Consider the following 27,355-nt stretch of genomic DNA (forward strand, 5'->3'; position numbering starts at 1 on the left):
ACGAAACAAATTATCAATAGCATAAATTAATGTTTTTAATATATGTATTTTAAACTTTAATAAAATATTAAATGTATACCTAAAAGAATATAACCAAAATCAATTCACAATCGTAGTTTATATATAAATAAATTCTAGTTTATAATAATTTATATAAATGTGCATCCTTGTTATATATATAAAATATTTATAAATTATAAATGATATACAAACACAATAATCCTAGTTTATGTGATAATATCACATGTTATCAGTTTTTAACTGATGTTCCAATACCTAAAACATCATAGCTTAATGAATCATGCTTTAAAAAAAAAAAAAAAAATTGGTTATAAAATCTAATTATTATACAATTATATCATTTTTATCCATAAATCTTCTATTTATGCACTTGGCTACCATATCTAGGTCGCTTGCGTTCAGTTGCAATAGCGTATTTTAACGATCATCACCCCCATTTTACATGCAATCCTAAAAGACGGCCAACGACGTCTCAAATGCACCCGAAAGGCGCCAGTTCGGTTTCCTCTTTGTTTGCTTTTATTATACAGCAATTGCATTGAACATTTGTTACTACATTATAATATGTTTATTATTTATTTGTATAAATATATATATTCTAAGTTTATAATGGTGTTTGTTTGTAGACAAATTCGTGTGCGTCGTGAACATTTTGATGAATCTTTATTTTATAAAATACAAAATATATTTAATTGATCAATCTGTTAACGCACTTTAGTGAAAATATGTACGAAAATTATAATATATTTATATACATTTATAATTTATTGATTTAGTATTAATTTGGATTGAATTTATCAATTATTTCAAAAATAATAGTTTTAACGCATGAAATTTAAACTGTTAAACTGGTAACTGAATTAGATATAAAAGTCAATGGTTATTTTTGGTTCCTAAATAACCATGTTCAGTAGCGTATTTTCAGGGAGAGAAGGGATCTCACTCCCTTGGAAGTAAAAAAGGTTTAAAAGCCATAAAGACTACAAAGGTATGGAGAATGAGAATATTAATTTATGCCATGTGGTTGTAAATATTTCTTATTTTTAATTTATAATAATAATAATAATAGAATGAATAATATAATTATTAATACATACCTTAAACGTATTTTTATATTATAAAATCCCTTATTTTTTTAGAAAAATGTAAAATTCTTTTCTACTTACAAACAATTTTAAAATACGCCTCTACTGACCATGGTATTATTATAGGTAACAAAACTCACATAAAGTGATTTTCAATACTTGTTAATAACTACTTTTAGGTGTATAATAAGAATAAATAATACCAACTAATAAATATAACCCATAAATAAAATGTTCCAATAAAAATAAAAATCATATGATTAAAGAGAATTTAGTTAAAATAAAAGTTATTAAAATATTGAATAAAAACTATGATATACTGTGTCAAATCGTTAGACAAATGTATAACAGACCCATTATTAGATCATATTAAAATAATAGTTATAAAAAATAAAATTACTTATGTATAAGTGTATAAATTTTTTTCTATTTTCTTATTATTTATAAAGTAATAAATTAGAGCGTAGCCCGTTTCGTCCAAAAATGAACCTGCCCGTTTCGCCTGGGTACCCGTTTCACCCAAATTGTGTTTCTTTATGATTCCCGTTTTTCCCAGAATAGTAAAGACCAATTTAAAATTAAGTTGACAATAGTTCAGTCAAATATTATAAGCGAATGTCAAGAAAAAATGGTGCTAAAGTTTCTGATCCCTAAAAGACGACTGTTATAAAACCTTTAGTAATAAAATTACGGGTAATTGAGATAAAAAAGAAAAGAAATATCGTTTATAAATAATCATATATAAAATTGATATCAAATAACACATAAGAAATTCAGTCGTTATCGAATTGAAATCGACCAAAACCTATAAAGCGCATACCGAAAGCACACCGAAAAAATGAATTTATCAACGCGCTGCATTATCACTGTAGCTTATCTTATTTAGTGTAAAATAGGTACCTACTTATAACTTATAAAAGTAATAGACAATAAAGATTATCTTTGATCGTGGTCAGTGCGTATACGCGATTTTTGACGTGTAAACATAATACACATTTCACTAAAATGGCTGTGATTTTAAAAACTAAAAGAGATAAAGATATGGTAATGTTTAATAATTATAAATACAATTTTGGTTCAAATAATGTAAATACATGTGAGATTCGTTGACGTTGTGTAAAACGTTCGTGTTCTGCTACGTTATATACTTTTGGTTCTAAAGTTGTAAATGAAGAAAATATTTTAATATCTGATCAAGATCGCCACAATCATATACCATGCAATAATTCAAATATAAACCGGCAGATGGTGAGTATAATTTGTAAACGAAAAGCTTCGGAAGAACTTTGTATGCAACCAAAAAAAAATATTTTAAAAGAATTAGAACAAAACTCTCTACTTGGTGATGGCCTAACATCAAACGATTTTAATATAATTTTAAAAGTAATATATAGAAGTAGACGTAAAGTTCTTCCAGTGTTGACAAGTAATATGATTGAAGCACATATAGTTTGAAATACATCTGAAACTGTAACCTCAAAAAATGAACCATTTGTTTTAATAAATGAATAAGAAAAAATATCATTATTTTTTTCTTGTAAGACTAATTTAATATTTTTAAATACAGTGGACAAAATTTATACGAATGGAACTTTTCAATATTTTGCTCTATTTTTTACGCAAAGATTTACCATTCATGGTTTTAAAAATGAACATTATATACCGTTAATTTTGTATCTACTTCCCGATAAAAAGTATGAAACATACTTAATATGCTTCATGCAATTATTGATAAATGTAAAGAAATCAATTTGAATTTTTCACCTAATTATATAACTATTGACTTTGAACTGGCCATACACCTAGCTGTTAATGAAATATAGCCTCTGTCAAAGAGAGTTAGATGTAGTTTTCATCTAACACAGGCGTGGTTTAGAAATATTCAGCAGTGTGGTTTAGCAACAGAATATAAAAAAAAATTCAGACATTGGCAAATGGATTAAATACACTTTTCGTTTATTATATTTGGACCCCGAAGAAGTGTCTAATTGTTTTGTTGGAGATTTGATATCAGAATGCCCAACTGACAATAAAGTCGTTAAATATTGTGATAATTTAGTAAATAATTACTCGTATATTTCTGAGGACAGTACATTTACTCCTTGTATATAGGCATGTAATTCAGCGAGTATTCTGATTACGACGCATACGTGTGAGTCGTTTCATTCGTTCTTTAATGACCATTTTTATTCTAATACTCCATCTATATTAAGTTGGTTAAATTTTATGAGAAATTTTGTCCAAACAGATACATATATAAAAATCAATAGCATTGAAATACCAAAAATATCAAAATATGCATATATAATTAAAATGCAAGTACACAATCAGAAACAAATAACGAGGTATCGATCAAATGAAATTTCTCACTATGAATTCATTAAAAGTATGTGCAGTAATTTTAAAAATAAAGTGTAGGTACTAATAAATATATTTTAAACAATTTTGATTTTTTAATAAATATTGTGGACTAAATTTTAAATTTGTTAAATGTTAAAAAAAAAAAATTTTGGAAAACAAAGATTATCGCCTCCTCGTGGTGTTTTCTGAAAAAAAAAATTATAATCATTGCCAACTTAATTTTAAATTGGTCTTAACTACTCAGGGTGAAACGGAAATCATATAGAAACAAAATTTGGACAAAATGAGTACCCGAGTGAAACGGGCAAGATCATTTTTGAGCGAAATGGGTCCTGCCCATAAATTATTTTTGAATGTAAACATATTTTAATTGTTATTAATTTTAATAAAACGTGAAATGGAGCATATTTATACAAAAATCTTATAACAAATAGCCATATTCTTACAAACATTAAATATGTCGATATAACTTTTCTAATATCTAACATATTCTAAATATATCTTATTATTGTTCTAAAAACATAAATTTCAATAAACCGTGAACAAATATAATATAAAGTATTTTAAACTATCATTTCAAATTCTCTCTCAGTTTACCACTATTTGATTCGTCTAACTTAATACTCGTACATATCAACTTAATTTATTATGATTTCAATAAGAAATATAGTCATTTTTAAGAATTATTTATAATATTTTATCAACAAATATTGCTTTAAATACATAGAAATATGTAATGTTATTCTCAAAAAATAGAGTTATCGTTAAAAAAAAAAATTTAATTTATCGATATTAATTTTTTTATAATAGAATATTTCCAATAAATATAACTACTGTTTATTTTAAAAAAATTAGTCTAATACTAAATTTACCATTTTAGTGCTATTAATGTTTTAATTTATTTTAAAAATAACGCCCTGTAAGTAGTTTTACGATAGTATAAACACCACGTATCTACTTACGTATTATAAAATTATTATGTAATTTAATATTTTTTTATTTTGATAATAAATCGTAGGATATAAGATTAAATCAAAAGAATTCAATGATAGAAAACTGATTAAAACTTTTAAATAATGGTTAATCCTGTCAAGGTTTTATATTTTATCTGATAAATAAGTTGACGTTTTTCGATTGGGCACAGCTTAACTAAAGCTATATTTCCTCTATCATTAAAAATCGAAAGATTCACCTCAGTCGTTTGTATCTGATAATAGTTTTCGTATTAATTATAAGACATAATTGATTTCTAATGACATCGAAAATTATTTTAACTATTAATCTTAAGTGTGAGTTTTTTTTGAAGACATTGATAGAATATATAAATATTTAAGAATGGTTTTTAAATTATATTTAATCAAACATACCATTTTTTACTGCATAATACATTTGATAATTCTAATACAAGATGAATCTATATATATATATATACACACACACAGTGGTCGAATTGGGAAAAATGAAATAGAGGAGCTCAGTTCAATGATTTAAAAGTACGCAGTTAAACGCGGGTCGGCAGGTCAACGCATATTGCTTGCTTACCACGGTTCTATCTATAACTGTGCTGCGTACTCACTAGTCGATCGAACGTGATTTCGGCTTACATAAGCTTGATACTGATAAATGATAATACTAGCAGAGCTCAACATGTTAATAAACGAATATCAAAAATAGTTTTTATATTATAAATCGTAACATTCGTTATGAAATTGACGTAAATTGAAATCCGCATTTAATAAAAATTATTTTGTACGTTAGGGTGAACATGGTGTCCCCTCGTTCCAGTGAAAAAATATAGTCGGGGTAGAAAACTATACGTAGCACGTTATTATACATAATACAACAAACTGAAAATAATTCTGTTATTTTCAATAATAATGATAATAATATGTTATCGCAATGAGAATGAGAAGGTAATATTCGAGTAAACAAGAATATTCAGTAATAATGTTGATTTGGTTTCAAACAAAGGCTAAGTTAATAATAGCAAATTATAAAGCATATTTTCGCATGACATATTTATGTCAGCTGTGATATTTGAAACTGAAGTATGCAAGTTTACATCTAAGGACTGTTGTGAAATGCATGATCTATGTTAGATTTTTATAATTTTAAGTTGTGAAAATGCAGTTTCACAAAGATATGTTGATGCGAAAGGTATTAATATAAGTAAAGTCACTTTCGAAATCACAGGATACTCTCGCTGTAGTCTTAATCAAAATTTAGTGAGTTTGTTTTCAATAAATTCGGTTTCAAGAGTTTTAAATTAAATAAATATTTCTCAACCCCCCCCCCCCCCAAACTGAGAAGCACTATGTTAGTCTGTCCAAACTTACCAAAATTCCATATTAAATTGAACTTGAAACTTGAACTATTAGATGCGATGGCTCTGAACTAACCGTGATGTGCTCTAAGAAATTCAGTTATCCTACATAGATATATTCATAGATATATTAATTAGATATATTACTAATAAATAATAATAATAATAACTACGACCAAAACATATGTTTAAACGATTTTTAGTTTTTTACATCCTCTTTGACGATATTTGCAGCACGCATTCTGTTAATTCTATGTCAAACGTCAAAAGGCTACATAAAAAAAGTTAATATTGTCCAAATCGCTATGGTGAGATTAGAAATAGTTTTATATGGTGGTTAAGTATTCTTAAATTTTCTAATTTTCCGCGCAATTTTCTTAATTATTTGTTTCACAAAGCTATAGTACTGCAGAAACGTAGTAGTGTGGGGTTATACTGGTTGTACTTATATTATTCGTCGTCAACGAATGCCGCTATGTAACAATACAGCAAACTTAATACTTCTAACTATTTCAATAATTCATTTTTTTGACTTTTCTCTTTTGATGGCTCATCTTTACACCGAGTACTTGCGTTAGAAAAATAAATCATGAAAATCGATGCTGTAAAATTTTAGATATAACTGTCATAAGAAATCGTCTCACGTTTTAATAATATATAAAGATAATGATGGGGGACATAATTGATTGAGAGAAATTTATTTAAAGCGTAGGTAAAAGATTAATAATGTTAATTCTTTTTTTGTGGGGGGGGGGGTGAAAATAAGAGAGTCACTAATAATTATTGAAATATTTAATAATTTGATTTTAAGGAGAAGATTTTTTAAAACTGTTTTTAATAGGAGTAATAATGGCTTAATTATAGCTTTAAAATTATCGAGAAATTTGCAAATCGAGTTTTCGGACATAAATATGATATGTACTAATATAGTATATATTAAATTGACTGTTGACTATCCTTCTAACTATATCTACTATTTCGTAACATGTTGAGTGTCTCGGTGTAATCGACATGTGCAGCCCGTGTAGCCGCGTCTGAACTAGACCCCGGACAATGTCGGTCGGCTACTTGTCGACGACAACTACCAACGCAAGACCACAACATTTATAGTATATTGAATAGTGTGAATTTCAACTTCACTTAGAAAACACATACAAAGCATAAAAATATTTTGATTCTAATTTAGATTATGTATCACATTTATATTCTGAACTAAACAAAAAATATATTAGTTATATAATAATACCTATCAGTTGGATTTTTTAAATAATAAAATTTATGGTTCAGTATTTTACAACCACAGCATTAAAAATTATGGATTTTTTTTATGTTTTAACTAATACTAACATTTATGTTTTTCAATATTAATAATAATTATAATTTATAATCTTGAAAAATAATCATACCAAAACCCAAATTTTCGATTAATATCATATATTGATCTATAAACGATTAATAATTTTTCCAATAATTATTTTATGCAGTTAACACAAAAAAACTAATTTATGTGACCTAAATATTTTATACCTATACTTATATATATTTTCCTATAATTTATATTTATTCTAACAATCAGTTTAACATTTTATTTTTGAACTATTTTTTATATTTATAATTACGTACAGGGACGACGTGAGGGGGTGGGCAATAGGGGCAGTTGCCCAGAGCACCACGCCTTAAATTATAATTAAGGCCCCGTGGTTCTGATTTAACTGAACATAAAATATTTTATTAATATAAATTATAAAACCTAACATTTATTTTGCCCAGGGCCTCGCAAACTCTAGCACCGTCACTGATTACGTATTTCTGAACTTAAAATGTAAAATATTTATCAAATATAAGTAAATTTTATATAATTTATATAAATAAAATAGGCTAAGATAGATGATGAAGTTAAATTTGTAATTATTTTTGATAATTAAACATAAACTCCTAAAGAAATCCTGAAATACATAAATAGATATATTTACTTATTTTTTATTTATAATTAATACACGACTAATAATAGTTGTGCAAATAACAATGTTCAAATATGAAAATCATACTTTTCTGACATTTTATTTAGTTATATAACTATATAAATTGTATAAATATAATTATTGTAATAGAATTATTGTAGTATATATTCAGCATTATATATTGTAAAATACATCATTTTAAATAATGCAATAAAATATTTAGATTCACTAAGTTAACATATATGCAAACACACGTTAAGAGTTAATAATAATGTAATTAATTATTATTTAAGTGTATATTAATTGTTCTTATAAAATACTCACGATATTTTCCAATGAATTGTAAGTAGTTCCAATGAAATTTACGAATTTTTAAAAATATTTAAATTTAATCTGAATGCATTTTTAAAATGTACACAGCTGACCATTATTGAATTGTTAAAGTTGGAGTATTAGAATACATGTTAATATACCGTAATCACATTATCATTAACGTCATAGTTGTATAAGAAAATAAAGGGAACGAATGGAAAAATCTGGTATATCTCATGTGAATGAAATGAAAAGTACAAAAACAGAAAATATATTAAAAAAAAAAATAATAATAAATTTACAAAAAATGCTTGACGATTAAGCGCATAGCGAACGGCAAACGGACGAAATATGTGGCCGTCAAAATACTGAAAAAAAGCTCACGGACTGAGAGCACTGGAAAAATAAAAAAAGATGAAACGAAATAAAAATAAACTCCTGAGTAAAAAGCCGGTCTTGTTTTGATAGGTGATTGGCCGCGTCGCCGCCGGGGCGCGCTCTGCTCACGGACTTTTTACCCTGGTCCCGCCTCACCGCGAGCCAACGACACCGACTGTCCCGTGCGGAAAAAAAATCGCGGTGTCTGGACACGATACGACGGAGGAGGAGAGGTGAGGCTTAAAAAAAAACCCGGGCACCGCCGGGACGGAGGGTTGTAGCAAGGGGAGAAAAAAAAGAGTGAAAAATAAGCTTCCTGGTGGAATCGATAAAAAAATTCCTGCGCGTTTTTTTTCCACCAAATCCAACTACAGCACGATGGAGAGAGACGCGCGAAGGATTGGCGGCGTGGTGGGACGGTGAACGAGCGGAGAGGCGGCGGTGATGGTGGTGGCTGAAAGCCCGCCGGGAAGAGGAAGAGAAGACCTAGGAGGGGGTACGGGTATCGTCATAGCGAGGGGCGGGTATGACTGAGTGGGTACCAGTTAATTCGAAACACCCCCACGTGTCATCCCCGGTCCACATACACTCTTTGCGCGCCGTCGCTGCCATCGGTGGTGGTTAAAATGCAACCTGCCCTTTCCCGTACCACTACTATTACACGGCAAATGTTCAAACCTCCGGATTGTTATTCCCCGACACTCCCCCTCCTTACCTATCGCATTTGCACGAGAATGGGATGTCAAAAAGTGTCTGGAGCTTGCTCGTTAATCTCTTAAACAACGCACACACGTATCACGGGTTACCCTGTACATAATATGTCAATTTTTGACGTTTTAACCTGTATGGGAGTTTTATTCAACACTCATATACGTAAAAGCTTGCCGCCAATATATCGACTTTAAAAGTTTCTTCAGCTTAAAACTACGTGACTCGTGAATTACTCTAGTATATTTTACTACACGTACACAATAAAAATATAATAAATTATATCGTGCATATAATATTATTGAATGAGATATTTTTAAAAAATAATAGATAAAATCGTACTTTACCAAGAGCTCAGAACGGATCAAAAAAAAAAAAATAGTATTATTGCCAACCATAATTAACATATAAAGAATTAGATGATAGTGAAGCCTATTCATTTGCAATAACCACCCACTTTGGATAAATACTAATGTAGGTACATAATTTAGATTCAAGAACACTTTTTGAAATTTAAAATTAATAAATAATTAAATAACAAAAATCTGTAAAAAGTATATTACCTCTAAATTATAAAATTATGAAAATTAATGTCTAAACTTGTTTCTTGTTTAAATTCACATATACTTGTATATAACAATTTAAACCTACACGATTTCAAATAAATAGTATATTAAATAAAAAAATTACTAAGCAAAAAGGTTTTTATTGTTTTTTTATAGTTTTTTTTCAGTATTTATAATGTGATGACTTAAAATAAATTCTAAGATTAAAATTAAATACATAATTTAGAATGGGTTTTCGACGATGCCCATTTAAATATTATATTATTCCGAATGAAAAGTATGTAAAAAGTTATTTTATCAGTATCTATGTGTATACTCAAATTAAAAACTAGCTTCTAAGTATATAATATGTATGGAAAAATATATATTATATTGACCATTTTTATTAAAATAATTATGTGGGTTGTGTTTTATTGAAATGAAGTCAGTGATAAAATTATCATCATAATATGGTTTTTAGAAGTATACTCGTATATTAATTTCACACATAATTATTGAAAAATTAAATATACGACTTTCTATTATTCTCAAATAAAAACAAAATTATGTTTACATTTAGAACATTAAATATTTTGAAATTAAGGGAAATAATACTGATTCATTGTATCATTTTAAAATAAACATTATTATTTGATTGTTACAATTTCATAACCCTGGATTATTATCAGCTATTATTCTTTGTACAAATTATTTTTATTTTCAAATCAATTTGAACTTTATTCGAAAAATTGAAAGGAAAATAAATCATAATACTATTTACTATTTTAGAGGACAAATTAAATTGAGACAAGAGTTAATGTTATATGATAAACATTAATTTAATTTAATTTAAAACTTAAATTGAATTAATTGTTTCAATGCTCAAATAACACTGATAATATACATTAAAAATGTAATAAATAAAAGAAAAAAAAATGAAAAAATATAATTTAAATACTGAAAATAAATAAATATAACAGTTTTATGAATTTTACTCTAATGGTTTTTAAATGAAATAGAAAATAGTAAAAAAAAAACATTTTGAATATCATTCAATAACTAGTCAAACATCATTATTTGCTTATGTAATATCATATTTTTATAATAATTGCAATTGCATTTAGGTAAAATAATGTTGAATGAATTAACTATCTATTATATACATATAACGAAATAAGGTTATTTTATTATTACGGTAAAAATGGAGGCTATTGATTGGTATAAAAGATTACGTCATGGATTTATAATATTAAATTACAAGAAATAAGTTTTTTTAATTATTTTACTTAATTTAATATGTATATAACCAGGTAAGTTAGATAGGTTGGTTAGGTTAATAGGTTATTACCAAATTTGAATAAATATAATTAATTACGTATTATCGATCTCCTTATAGGTTTTAGTTGTTATAGAATGCACCAACTTTCGTTTTTAATTACAAGTTAAATTTTTTTATATAGAAAAACGACGAATCAGTTAACTAAAATTTAGATATTAAGTAGAGGTATTAAAAGCTAATAAAAACTAAAAATAATATTACTTTAATGATCTTAAGTATCAAATGAATCAGTTAAAAAGTATGTGCTGTTGATAGAAATTCATTCAATGGATGTTTAGCGCTATCTAGTAGCAATAAAGCGCACTATTATTTAGAACATCGTTCGTTAGAGGTCAAAAAAAAGTGAAATAAAATAGTAAAAAATAACTTCCATTACTCTTAAATGACTTGAAACAATAATAATTATTCTTAAAATATTTAATATTATTGTTATTATAATTTATATTCTCTTAGTGTACCTACATTCTACCACATTAATTAATTACGTTTTCATAAGTATTAATAACATTTACTCAAAGATTATTTAAATTATATTTAAATTATAAATATTTCTACAGCCGACTACAGATTAAAACATTTTAATTGATATTTATTTATAAACGTATTCTTTTTCGATTAAAAAAATTATTATTTCTCTTATAATAAATATTATATTGAACAAATAATATAGGCATCATTATTGGCATTATCGCTATAATTAAGGTTCTTTAGTATTTGCCACCAGCACATTTTATAAATATAAATATGTAAATATAATTTAGAAAAATATATCTTGTCATAAGGTAATTCTAGAGTAATTTAAATATTTAGTATCTACATTATACATGAGTATATATATATATATATATATATATATATATATATATATATATGTGTGTGTGTGTGTGTGTGTGTGTGTGTATGTGTATTAAATTTTATTTTATTATTATATATTTATATATTTAATTTTTTTATTTTAATAATTTAAATAATTTGTTTTAACAATGTGAATTGCATTTTCTATAAATTAAAAATTAAACATAGGTTGTATGATTGGAGATTACTATATTTTTAAAAAATAACAAATTTATGTTATACACTTTATATTAAAAAGGAAATCTCAACTCTAAAATAACAATAATTATATTTAAAGCAAATTATAACAACAAATCGATTTTGAAATATATTTTCAGTAATACAAAATTGCATTTTAATTACTAGCAAATTATTATAATATTTTGTGGCTAATCAAACAGCCAACATATACTATTACAAATATTCTGTTCAGATACAATAACACAATAATATATAAATGATTAATTACATAAACATTTTTAATGAAAATGTTTTTAAACTAGTTCCGTATTATGATATTAAAATTTACAAAAAAACGTTTGTTATGATTTACTTGGTTGTCAAGGCCGATGTTAAACTAGGAATATAATCCTGTTAAAGTGTCGACGGGTAAAAGTGCGTACAGGGTGAATGGACAATGGTTTGACAAGTTCATACATCTTCATCGGGGTAAACACAAGTACAAAAACCGGCTAATCGTATCTACTGCCAAAGTTAAAAGTCCGAGTGATTAGCCCTGAAACAATGGTGCTGCAAGACGATTAATCATTTGGAACTAAGAGAAAGGGAGAGAAAAGATAGAACGAACGTTAGATATAGACGTGACGAGGAGGTCAAGTGAGAGACTCATCATCATCATCATCATTGCTGCCTCGGAAACGAGACCTGTCCTTAGGGAGTTTATACTCTGTTTACAGTGAGCTGACATATAATTCTTTCCCTTGCACATTGTATTTAAACTGCTAGGCTTGATTCACTTTTTACTCTTAAAAATATGTAGTAGCAGAAAATGATTTTCTGTTTAGAATTATATAGTATTATGTATTACTCATAGATTTTAAATTATTATTAATTAATTATATTTCATTTATTTTATTTGCTGGACATATAACTTTTGACTGGAATTTTATAGTTATAATTTGACTCTTGATATGCATTACCATAAATTTAACTCAATTTTGACAACAAAATATATGTGAATATTAGTGCTTACAATTAACAATTTGTATACGTTGTTTAAAATAAATCATAAAAATAAATATTTCTACGAAAAGTGTTTAAACCTTCGATCGACGAACATAACTTTAATATCAAACAAAACATAATACAGATTACCTACGTACAATATTCACTTAAATTGTACACTTTACTCCTAGTATGTTTTGTTTACATATATTTAGTTACCGTTTTTTTTTTTCAATAAAGGGTTAAATGAGATTACGAATAAACCACGAAATTCAATCATGCTGGTTTGTTTTAATTTAATGGAATATTTTTTTCAACGACTCGGAAAATTACGCGCATATTAGTTGTTTCTCGCTGCACCGACACTAACGTGAATGGAAAACATGAGATCACTACCGACAACGACGTGCTCAGCAACACCTATCTTTTATTCCGGTTAATGTGTACGAGTGCATATCGTTACTACCAGAATTTATGAATGGAATGTCCGTCCGTCGTAGTCGCCACTTCCGCGACCACTCTACTCGACTGCCCGTCTTTGACCAGTCCGGCGCAGCATCAGCCGTCAAATTACTGTGATTACCGAAACGACAGCGGCGATGTATGTTGCGTGTAAATGCATCTGCCGCAGCAACGTGAGCTACGAACGAAGGACAAGACCACTTATATCCATCAACCTCGATGACTTTACATAATATTTTCATTGTCATATAAACGCGTATAGTAGTATATGCATATATACTGGTATAAATATTGTATATTTAGACAAATAACATGGGTAATATAGGAACATATTGTCAGCATTGCTTGATTTAAGGGAGGGAGTAGATATTCGTTCTTTTTTTTTTTTCAATATTTCAGCGTATCGCGTTCTAATTTCCATAAGTATAACGATGAGAAAAACTACGGGCAGTACTTACATATATTTAGTATTACCTAAACAATAAACAAGTTTCTTATACACTTACTATAACGTTGGTATATTAATGAGTCTCTAAATGATTGTTTTTCTGCGATTCAAGCGCTGCATATGGATTTATATATAAGTGTGTGTGCGCCAATCATATTAGATAAAATAATATCATTGTAGGCTGGTCTAACATCTATCAGCTTTAACGGATAAAAATAGATTCTCATAAAGATTCACAGCAATTGAAAAAAATGTTTTGTCTATTGTGTGCACTGCATTATAAAAATTATTTAGTACTAATTTCAATAAATACACTAAGAACGATTTATTCCGCGTGTGTGATATAATTAAATTAAAATACAGATTTTTATCTGGCTTTTAAAACGAGAAAACGTATAGAAAAATTAATATATGTTATAGCATTTAAATAATTTAACCAATCAAAAAATACACGAATATACTGTATATTGTTCATAAATTCAATGTAAGAAACAAGTATAGAAGATACGTATTTTACAAAGTTCTCAAGAAAAAAAAACAAATTTTAATTAACTTATTTAAGTTATTATTCAGTTCAAGACATGTTATTAAATGTTAACGATATTTTAACGAGAATTAACATCATTGGGTCAAGACTATAAATGTAATCAATAATATTTAACCACAAGTAAATTCCGCATATTTGAAAAAACAATAATTTTTGTTAAAATTTGATATATCTACTTGAATTCAATAATATTGTACGTAAAATAAATGTGTAAATAGAATAGCAAATCTGACGGTCATAAAATAAAATAAAGATTATAATGATATATATGTATATATTATTTACATATTATATTTACATATTATTTATTATATTTATTATATGTTAGTATAGGAGTTTATTATTTTTTCAACAAATTATAAATTTGATATAAAGTATATATAGTTTTTATAAAACTTGATTCTTAGTGTCCATACGATTAAATACCAAATAATTGTGATTATAAATATTATTAGTATCAACTAAAAAATATTTTATCGGAATGCATATAATATTTAAATTTATTTATATTATTTTAAGGATAATTTATTAAGTATGATTATAGTTTAACGATTATGATAATCATACTAATAAATAAATACAGTAAACACCACTTTAATAGTGCTTATGATGTAAAATGTCATCAAATACCTATATTATATTTATATCAAAAGTATATGTTAATATATTGCAAATTATATATGTGAATTAGAAATGTGACAAATTTCATAGTGCTGGAAATAAATAAGAATCATAATAAAAATGTTTAAAAAGAAAATACATAAGCGTCATATACCCTGATTTTTATTAAAATAATTAAAGTTTAATACATATTTTATATTATTGTTATCATAATTATTATTATTTTGTTCTTATATATAATAGAAAATATTCAATAATACAATTAATATCAGTAGGTTAAGAATAAATCAGTTAAAAAATAGTAATGATTTTTTCATATAGTTAGTGATAATACCGATGAAATGAGGGTAAATAATTAAGTATAATTATTAATTACTCATAAATATTTCATAAAATTAAAAATATTAACTTTTATATTTAGTTATCATAAACCTTATAACAAATTTAAATATTATACTCCTGAAAACTTAAAATTAACCTCAATTATATTTTTATTTTTGAATGATAGAGGTATATAATATTTGAGTGAGGTCTTAAGGACATAAAATAAAAACATTTTTGAAATGGGTATAATAATAAAAAATTATAATATAGACTGTACAGTATTTAGCTTTTGTACTCATGTTCCTTTCATAAGATTAAAATAATTGTTTTTTTCTGTATTTATTACGACTAAAAATAATTATTTTTTTTTTTTTTTAAATGAATCATATTTTTTATAGTTCTAGTTTAATTGTAGAAACATACATAATCAGGAACCTTCTTTTGGACGCTTTTTGTATATTATAAATCTGTGAAATGTTGATTTTATGATTATAAGCCGAGAATTTCGCATCAAGAAATGCGAAATTATATTATATCTAAGTATTTATAGATAATTTATAGTATTATAAATATATTTTATAATTCATTTAATAGATTTATAAGTTATAAATTCTGAAACAAAGGTACAAATAATACTCAAGATTTGGGAGAGTGATTACAAATGTATAATATGCTTTGTACTTAAATCATTATTTTTTGGAGGGAAATAATCTAGGGATCTAAGTCCCAGCTCTTCTTATGTTTACCCATGTTTAACTTAATCAAAAATTAAAAATTAATTTCAAAAATAAATTAGTAATAAAAAATGTAAAACATAAAACCAAAAATGTTTTGAACGCTTAAGATAATTTTTACTATAATTTAATGAAACAAAAAGTGTTTGGTAAAAAAAACATGAAACACTTAAATTTAAGCTATATTTGATTTAAAATATCTATATGATAAAATATGCATGCACACATGTACTCGTATATTTACATTTTTTATATAAAATTATTTTTATTACATAGTCTCCCAAGAAAAATATTTTAATTTCCAATCGTAAATTATAATAATTATTGTTTATATTATTTTTATTTATAAAATAGACTCTATACCTGAATTATTTAAACAATTTAAAAATTATAATTAAACAGAATAAGCTTAACGTTTTAAAAGTCATCATACTTTTGTATGCAACTATTATTTATTTTATATGGATATAAAACATATTTAAAGTATAATTATGAAATTATAATACTACAATTGTCTCAGATACTTAAATATTCTATAAGGTACGAATATTTTAATTATTATATTATGGCGAAATTTTCTTGAGGATTTCCTATTTGGCGAGTAGCACTTTTTAGGTTTCCCTCTCACCAATAGGGCATAGTAACATAGCCACTAAGAAACTGTCAGGTGATTACCTATCGGAGATTTCGCAGTAACAGTGGTTTTTAACTATAGTATCGTGTCGATAACTAACTATTCTTTACCTCATCATGCACGAAAAAAAATATAATTTACTAATATACAAAGAAAAGCAAGACTAATTTAGTAATTATGTTTGCATATATAATATATCTTTTATTTTTAGACATCATGATAATATTTGTTTCGAAGATATAATATTAGTTCATAGCTGTTAATAAATACTCAGTACGTCTAAAGATCTGCGGTAACATCATGGCCGAACCTAATGTAGATTGACAGATCGTATCGGTAGCTTCTGCGGTTGTAAATGATTAGTGTATTCGTATTACTTTACATTTATGAGGGACAAAACATGAAGGAGTTCATGTTTAATTTCACACTACATTTTCACGCTAACTTAACCGATTATAGCTTTGACAAACGCCGACAAATGAATAAAATATTTTCAATAAAAATTAGTTATTTCAATGGGTCAAACAATACATTTTTATCCACTCCGAATTCTTCAAAGAAAATCACTTGTAGTACCATTATACATTTGAATTCTAATATATACATTTTTTTTTTAAATTAAAAAAATTATATATACTAAGAGAAAATTATTAAAATACATAAAATCTAGAATACTTACCACGAGGATTTCATATTTAAATAAATAAATAAAACAATAACTCACCTGAAATAAAAAAAAATTAGTATTAAATTAAATCATAAAGTAACATGCGTTTCTAAATTAACTTTTACCTATTAATTGGTTTTATGAAGGCTGTAGTAGAGATAGTGTAAGGGTATACATTATAATGTCATACGACCAATAACAATGAATCATAGAAAACCAATTTAAAATTTTAGCAGATTATACTGTACTATCTAAACATGTATACATCAAAATATAAGTTATTTGTAAACCATTACACAATTTGATGGAGAATAATGTTCACCTATTTTTCTATACACATAATTTGAATATGAGTACATACTGTAAATAAATAATTACAAATTACATCTGTCTGATTTATTATTCGTCTGGTTTTTGTAAACACATTACATGAGTATATTATTTAATAGAATTTTAACACCTCTTGAATGCAATACAAATTGTAACATAAAAAAAAAAAATAATATAAAAACCATAAAGATTATTTAATATCGCCATAAATGTATAAGAGTTGTCACATAAATGGAAATCTAGAATTAAGGAAACCACTTGTAGTTTTCCTTATTTTTTCTTTTGAAAATCTCTCCACTTTGACGTTGACTAGTCTACAGATATTGTTTTTCTCCGAATAGCTATTTTTTTCCTCCCAAGAGTTTTCAGGTGCAAATGAAAATTACCAGAAGTAAAAAAAAAATGAAAGAATACTTGCACACCGATATGGCCGGTCACGTTCTAACCTAGCTGTCATCACACCTGGCTGACCAGTGACCGTCGTATAGATGTGTATGTCTACACTCACGACATCCCAGTCAATGGACTATTATATAAAATGCGTATAAGATAGTGGGCGTTACTAAAACTATACCACAAGTGGCAACCAATAGCTATATTAAGCCACTGAATATACACCTGTTATTCAGAATGGGATATAATAAAATTAATCAATTTTCATAAAACTACAGGTTTAGTACTTAGATACTCAAAGAACTCAAGCGGCACTAATTTTCACTGTTAAATAATATTCATCGATTTATAACATGAATCATAGTTTTGAATAGTTAAGTCTTAACCGAATACATTTATTTTTTTTAAATATATCTAATAGATAAGTAAAATGTATATTAATATAGTTGTTTTGAGCCAAGGTCGTGGAATAGTTTATAATAATGACAATGAATGAATTACACAACTTGCAGAGGTCTGAAGTTAAAATTTAAAAATGGTTTTATATTCAATAAATGATAGTTAGAAAACAATATGTATATTATTATGTTACATGATTGTCAAAACCATATAAATATACCTACATCTCAATTTCTGTATGCCAACGGCCGAGACTAATGTTTTAATAAATAACTATGTAAACCTTGCCAAATTTAATGTACGAACAAGGAAAATAATTTAATTGTGTCAAATAATAATCAAACATTACATGGAGGTAAAAATCATATAATTTAATAAAAAATAATAATTTGCACCAGTTACAACATTTCATACCGTCGTCGATACTACGAGGTCGTCTAGCTGGAGCCAAAAAGTTTTGCCTAGCAAGGACATTTCCGTTTTTCTTAGCAATTGCAAACAATATATTTGTGTAATTTATTTCAAATATATATATAAAATTTAACAACGAATATCATAATACGTATAATACGCTAAATATTAACATGTAGTATTTATTGTATTTTATGATATCATAATCAATTTTGGCCGTCAGTAGTTTCATAATCGAAGGACGGAACCAATGATAAGACGATATATTTTTTTTTCGTTATGTTTAGATGGCACACGTAAACCTCAATTTTCGTTGAACATATACTTGGATGAAAATATTATTAGTATCACTATTCATAAAAGGTATTAATGAAAAATGCAAGAAGAAAATAACACATAGATAAGAAACAAAAATAAAAAATGTAAGTATACAAAATAATACAACCAATGAAATAGAATATGGTTTTATAATAGTTATTAATTATTTTTTTAGAAAATTAATCAAATGTACATATATTTTAAATAAAATAAATGGTAAATAGTTATATAAAAAAAAAAAATATTAGTGTTGAACTAAGAATTAATTCATATTCGTGTTTTATTAAATGAAGATTGCTATAATAAAATATATTTCACACTAAAACGTTTTTAATCCTCTACTGTAAAGTTTAATTATTCAAGTTACTATAATTTTTAAACCTACAGATATGATCTATCATAAATAAAGTAAAAAATGTTTTATAGCTATTTTAATTATGTATTTTATATAATATATAGTTTTTGATTTACTTTTTAACCATTTTTATTGTGATTCTTTTATACGTATAGTTTTATCATAAAAATAAAGGTTTGTATACAAATATTTAACTAAGTTCTTAAATTAATAAATTATAAATTAATTCTAATAATATCCAATAAAATATTTTTTATTTTTATTTCTTGAATAAATTCACTAAAATTTCACTCTAATAAATTGTAATATTTATCAATCATTGCCTTAATTAATAATGAATTTTTAATAATTTAATTTGATAGACCTTAATTTCATTACCAAACAGAACCAATAACTTTCGAATAATTCAGCACGTATGTATTTATGTTAGTAAACCTTTGTTATAACGACACTAGTAGAACCAGTGGCATATCCAGGGAGAAGGTTTAGAGGGTTATAATCCCCTCCCGAAAATGTTTAATCCAGAATATTTTTTGAGAGTTTCAGTATTAGACCTACTACCAGTACTAGATCATTTGAACGATAGATTTACACCACACAGAACTGTTTTGAATAATTTTGATTGTATTTTACCTAAGGTAAAAATGAAAATATCTGAAGAGATTAAAGGTAAATTCAAACAATTAGTTGAAATATATGAAGATATTAATTAATGTGCTCACTCAAATTTAAATGATCATATAACATATTAAACGGAGAATTAGATTAGTGGTAAATATTTAAATATTAAAATATTCAATTTTAACATCTTCCGAACTCAAGTACAAAAATGCTATTGAGTATACTTCCAAACCTATCCAGATATTTTTATCTAATAATATCTAAACTTCTTCAAATACTCATAACACTTCCAGTGTATACTCCTACGGGGGTACGATCGTTTTTAACACTTCATCGTTTGAAAACTTATTTGAGAAATTCTTCTGAACAAATACGTTTAAATGGGTTAGCCTTACTAAATATTCATAGATAACATGGATATTAATGATGTTATGGATGAACTTGCTAAAAAATCAAAACGAAAAATGAATATACATTAATATTTTTTTTTAAAATAGATAAATATTTACATATTTTAACTTTAATAATACAGTGTTTTACGTATGATTATTGTCTATTGATTATAATTAAAACACACAAATTTAAAAAAATGTAATATTACATAGCAAATGAATACAATAAAAGATTTAGTGTATTTTTATTTAGTATTTGCAGTACAAATTAGCTATACAACTGATTTTTATTTATTGCATGGAAGATAAAATTGGTTTTTAATAGTTTTAAGTAGTAGTTAAAAAATAATTAGGAATTTAAAAAATAAATAGTTTCATATATATGTCAAATTAATTTAAATAATTAAATTAAACTAAATTAAATAAATACAATTTTTTTAGTTTTGCGCGTATAAAAAATATCATAAAAATTGTCTCGAGTTATTTTTGGATTTTTTTTATGAAATTAAAGCTTTTCAATAATTAAATCTTGATGATGATTTATATTTGACTACAAACAACTACCTATCAGATTCGATTTGAAAATATAAATTATTATGAACATTTTTATTTGAAATATAGATCATTGCAATTTACTGTTGTGCGGTAGTTATAGTAATCAACATGATCAATAGGAATATTTACCTAGGTAAACGAAAAACATAGTTATGGTTATACTACCGAGTGGTTATTTTTCCTTACATGCCTATTACCGAAACACCTTGTCCGTAATAACTTTTTTTCCTCCCGATTATCCTGCGGCGGCAACCGGACACTGACAATAAGTCACGGGTGCATAAGTTCTTGTCCAGGTTTGTGTGTTTTTAGTCAATTATCTTAATATATGTATACGTAGGTACGTATCTATATTTCATATTATATAGTGTTGTTTGCTTTTCGGTTTTCTTCTCGGCAGTTATTATTATTGTTATTATTATCATGACCAACACTAAAGTACCATTATAACCATTATAATAATATTGTATCGATGATATCCATGCGCGCGCGACGACGACAATGACAACATGGAGGTGTACACATAATAATATACCGCCGTTACGGTTCAGTAGAGAATCGTACGCGGTGCAATTTTCAAACACTCCGTCGCGCGCAATGGTCAACGTATTTACTGCAACCGTGATGGAACTTGCGGTGAAAGGATGTAAAATAATGAAACTTGTCGTATATTTTATGCGTGATTTTATACACACTGTTTCTGAATTAAGTAAATATTTCCTCGGGAAACGTAAAAATATATAATTTTCATATGATTATTATCAAGAAATTAAGATTGAAAAATTCAAGAACAACTCCATTATACGAAAACCATATTAGACATGTATCAAAAAAAAAAAAAAATGTACAGATTACATTCAGTTTTGGTAATAAGTTTTTAAATCAACAACAGGATGTGTGTGTGTGTGTGTGTGTGTGTGTGTGTGTGTGTGAGAGAGAGAGAGTATATAGGTATATATACTTAACGGTAGATTATTATTTTCCATGGTTATTGTGTTATTTTTAAACAAAGGTAAAACATGTTATACTTAATATATTGTTTTAAAATTAATAGCAATCATCTATTTATATTATTGATTCAATCATTTCAAAATTCAACAGCGCGTTTTTCAAGGATTTAAGTCAAATCTCAACATCATTAATGTTTATGATAAAATAACAGGGCGTAAAAAATGTCAGTTTAAGTTACTTTTTCAAGGGCAACAATGTATATAGTAAAGATACCAATCAATCCCTTGTGATTTAAATTATTCATAATAATATCTATACAGCTATAGATGTATAATAATGTATCAATATAGACATAAAATATTAATTTTGTTCAAAAGTATAGTAAATAATTAATATTATATTATAGATACGAATTTAAAAAAAAAAAAAGCGTAGTGTATTATATCAAATCACTTTTCAATGGTAATTTCTATGCATACTATCCATATAAAACCGTCACTATAATTGTAAATAATTGCTTATAATGTGCCGTTTTTAACATTAACAAAATATTATCATATTTCTGAGACTTATAATTATACATATATATTTATTATATAAGTACACAATGAACATTTTTTAGCGGTGAATATTGGACGGTATTTCATGTTAAATCAATTTTTCGTTTTTCTCTTCATCTCTCTTACTTTATTTTTTTCTATGAGTTCCGGCTCACCACAGGCCATTGATTACACACACACACACACACACACATAGGTACGTACGTACGCACGCACGCGCACGGATTCTCTCACATACACTAAATCAGCGTAGGGCGACTTTGATGACAACAGTTACTCCTAACCCACCATCTTTGCCTATAGTTCTTCCCATTCAGTTGTTTTATTCACAGCTTCATAACTTGCACGCTCTGATTTTCTCTCTAGCTATACTTTGGTTTTCAACATTGCCGTTTTTATAAGACTAAATTGTGTATACTTGTAACACGTACACTAGTATATACATTACATCTTTTTTGACTCTATCAGTTGTCCTCGTCGTCGGTTGGGCACCCACGGACCACGGAACATAGATTAATCCGGAACCACCGCTACTACCACCATTACCTCCCGCGGAGATGCATAGGCCGTCGCGGGTGTTATTTGTGTAATGTCACTATCGTCAAGGGGTCACTAACCTAATCATTAGTCAATATGCTCGTACATTTTGTATTAGAAAATAATGTACATATTATAAAATGCACCCCAATGCTCAATTGAGCGTAGAATATCTTTAAGTTGACACGTTAGCACCGATTTTAGTGGTAATATATTATTTATGTTATTGTTATTATTTTTTAATGTGTACATTTTTAATGTTATATTTAATATTTTACTATTTATTTGCTAATAAATTAATGATAATATACCTACTTAGATAACTGTACTATAAAGTATAACTTTTTAAGAATTAGTTATTTTACTTTTCAAATCTGTTCTTATAATGTAGGTATCTTAGGTAAGAAAATTGTTTAAATATGTATATTAAATTATAAGTTATAACCTTTTCGTTGTATAACTTTAAATTAGATTCAAGTTTATATAATTTTACATATGATATATTGTGTGAAATACGTATTGCAAGTAATAAATAAAAAAATTTAAAAGGATTAATTTTTACTGTGTGATTATTATATGTAACTAAATATCGATTAGTATATTTAGATAGTATATTTGTTTGTAGAATGTTTCGTAAACTCATGAGTAATTTACCAAAGATGACCTAAAGATTATAATTTATGTAACAGATTATTTCATTTTTTTTTTTCAATACAACACATAAATGTTTTTGTGTTTTGAAATTAAACTTTAACTTTTAAGAATAAAAAATAATCAACAGTTGTACTTAGAATATAAAATGAACATAAATTATATTAAGACCTTACCTATATATAATATATAATATATATACAATATTATGAAGAAAAAAAATTAAAATGTTCATGATAGTATTCATTTATATTGATAAGAAACTAGAAATTTTTTATGAGATATATCATAAATAAAACAAGACTGTTGAGAATAGTGCGGGAAGAATGAATGATCATTTTATCAAGTGAAATGAGAGTAAATTATGTTAGACAAGCTAATCGTAGACAAGCTAACTAAGAAATGTTTTCCCAAGATGTTTTATTTTGTATAATAGAGAATATTTTGAAATGATTAACAAAACTGTTAATGACAAATTAATAGTTAAATATTAACTGAAAATTGTAAAATTTAAACAACGTACTTCCACATAAATTATATTATATCAATATATTTTCAATTTAATAGCATACTAATTTAAATTCCGCGAGTTTACAGGAAGACGAGCGTATATTAGATTTTGAATGAAAGTTTTATAAGGTTATTTTCTTAATTTATAGGTTTAAAACTATTAAAATAATTTTCATACAGTTTCTGAATAGATTTAAAGTTATAAGAAATCTATTTTTAATTTTTATGATTTTTCTAATAAAATCAAAATTTGTTAGAAACTTAAATAGTTTATTTCTAACACAATATTGACAAATTTAAATTTTATGAAAACCTTACCTTTGACTAATTAATTTAAGTTAGAATTTCTCAAATAAACTTTTTTACATTATTATATATGATAAATAATATTGATTATTAATTTAATATCATTTACTTCATACAAAAATATTGTAAAACGTTCCAAAATATAAAACATAATACATGTTCATTTAAAATATACCTCTGTATAGACTATAGTTGATAAATTGATAGAATTTTAAAATTTATAACTACATTTTAATTGTAATAAATGAGTTAACGTGTAAATAATCACCATTGTATATTTAAGTCGAATAAAGTACTCATAAAAACATTAAATAATTAATGGCTTCAATCAAATATTTCTTGATGAATTAATACTAAAATTAACAATTTATAGGTAGATAATGAAGATTAAATTTTAATATGTGATATTTATTTGTAATAAATCATTTGAATTTAGATTATAAACAAAGAAACATTTCTTGAAAATAATTTGTTTTTAAGAACAATTATTTATTATAAATACTTCATAAATTGAGTGAATGAACACTTAATATTATTTTACTATCTATATATTAGATTTTTAATCTATATCTTAAAATTCAAAATATGATGTATGTATACAAATAAAAAAGTAATATGAATTGGATATATAAATTATGCTACAAAAAATATTCATAATTCACAAACAAAATTATAAAAGTTTTTTCTCTAATATAAATTCTAAACAAATTGCATGGTTCACAGTTTCGATTTTTATAAGTAATGGTTAATTTTTTAATAAAAAAAAAAAAACTTATTTACTAAAATATAATTTAATTTATCAAACAATAATTTTTGAAAAAATATTGTAAATATTAAAAAAAAAAAAAATGATACATAATAAAATATAAGAAGTCAACAGAAATTAAAATGAAAACTACTTATTTTTGTCTCTTATTATGTGCAAACTCGTTGATTAATTAAAATGTATTGCGAGTTTGCTTATAACTTGAATTAAATCACAATGAAAAATTGTATAATAAGCAACCAAACCTTTTACCTTTTGCAATATTTAATAATAATAATAATAAATTATATATTTCTTTGATAGTATAACATTTAAAAAGTATCCATTCAAATTAAATTATTTTTCTTATGATTTACGCATATAAAGAAAAACTTGTAAAAATTATTTTATTCATTTTTTTGTTTTAAAGAATAAATTGATTTAAACATTATTAATACGTTGAAATATAGTACCATTTACTTTTATATATAAGCAACTAAGTTAATATTATATTACTTACGTTGGTCCAGTCATCAAAAAACGTATCCATTCTGGAAAATCTGAATGATTTTTCGATTAAAAAAACACATATGCAAGTACATACTATGATCCAGTAATAGAAAACATAAATGACGATTTTTTATTCATATTTTTTGATCGTACACAATCATGAAATAAATAACGAAGAGTAGGAGAAAGATACAGCGAAAATACGTTATCAAAGCATGGACGACATAAGTTGTATATTATATGATTTATTAACAACTGAAAGGTTTAAAAGGTTACTAAGATGTAATCATGATTTTAAATTAAAACCTGCCGTTCAGTGCGATACGCATAAGCTTGCCGACAAAAAGGTTATCATAGACTCAGTGAATTGTCAACTATGATTTTATACGGACCTAAAATATACAATTAAATGGCTGTAGTGTTCCCAAATACTTTGGTGCTTAATGTTAATCATACATGGTCAATGACCGATTGAAAAAATAATTAGCTTAAACAATAACATTTAGAAGAAAAAAATCATAGATAATTTTTCTGTGAAAAAAAAATAACTAAAATTATCTTTAATCCACATGTATATGTACATTTGATATACCAATTTAAATTAATAATAATTTATTGTTTTTATATCTATAATAAGAAGGTTTATAAAAATACATAATTTTGATTTTAGTTTGTGAAAAACAGGTAGAATATGATTTCATTTTTCTTCTATAATAAATTACTTATTTAGGAATAACTAATATTGAATTAATTAAACAAAAGCTTTAACTTGATTAAATTAAAAATATTTAAAATAATATAGGTGACTTAATGATGTACTAAATACTTTTTTACTCAAAATGTTTTTCAGTCTACAGCGTAAACTTTTATTTTGCCTATAAGTTAAGTAATTTTTCATATTAAACAAAATATCTAATATTCTCTACCAGTGGTGCCCAACCCATGGCCCACGGGCCACATTTGGCCTACGAAGGTTTCTATGTGGCCCATTATGAATTTTCTAAAATAAAAAAAATAAATAAAAATGTATGAAAATATTTTTAAATTATTTATTTTCATATATTATTTTTATTTAAATTTATGAATTCGTTTAAATAATTACTCCAAAAAATACAATTATGTATACCTCAATTCATAATCTCTTCAATAGACAATAAAAAATAAGAAAACCAGTCCAATATATAAGATTATTTTTGTACTTTTATACTTTTTCGTCCGCTTGAAGATAATTGTTTACCAAAGTGGCCCGCAAAAGGAAAAAGATTGGGCATCACTGTTCTATACAGTAATAATTACATAAAAATGGTTAAAACCTAATATTA

General features: G+C 25.6%; 1 protein-coding gene across 4 annotated transcripts in view; it reads right to left on the reverse strand.

Annotated features, from left to right (window-relative positions):
• Positions 1-27,355, reverse strand: part of LOC112686464 (zinc finger protein rotund-like) — a 138,630-nt gene that overhangs the window by 106,844 nt on the left and 4,431 nt on the right. The window contains exon 1 of one of the 4 annotated variants that reach the window (XM_025558744.1): positions 26,044-26,133. The exons of 2 other annotated variants lie outside the window; for them this stretch is intronic. In XM_025558744.1, coding sequence (XP_025414529.1) covers positions 26,044-26,073 — 30 coding nt within the window. In that variant the 5' untranslated portion in view covers positions 26,074-26,133. Of the gene's footprint in view, positions 1-26,043; positions 26,134-27,355 lie in introns of those variants that run through there. One more of the 4 variants, XM_025558742.1, reaches the window with a different exon arrangement.

The sequence above is a fragment of the Sipha flava genome, unplaced genomic scaffold, assembly GCF_003268045.1.
Source record: "Sipha flava isolate LNK unplaced genomic scaffold, YSA_version1 309_pilon_pilon, whole genome shotgun sequence".
Lineage (NCBI taxonomy): Eukaryota > Metazoa > Arthropoda > Insecta > Hemiptera > Aphididae > Sipha > Sipha flava.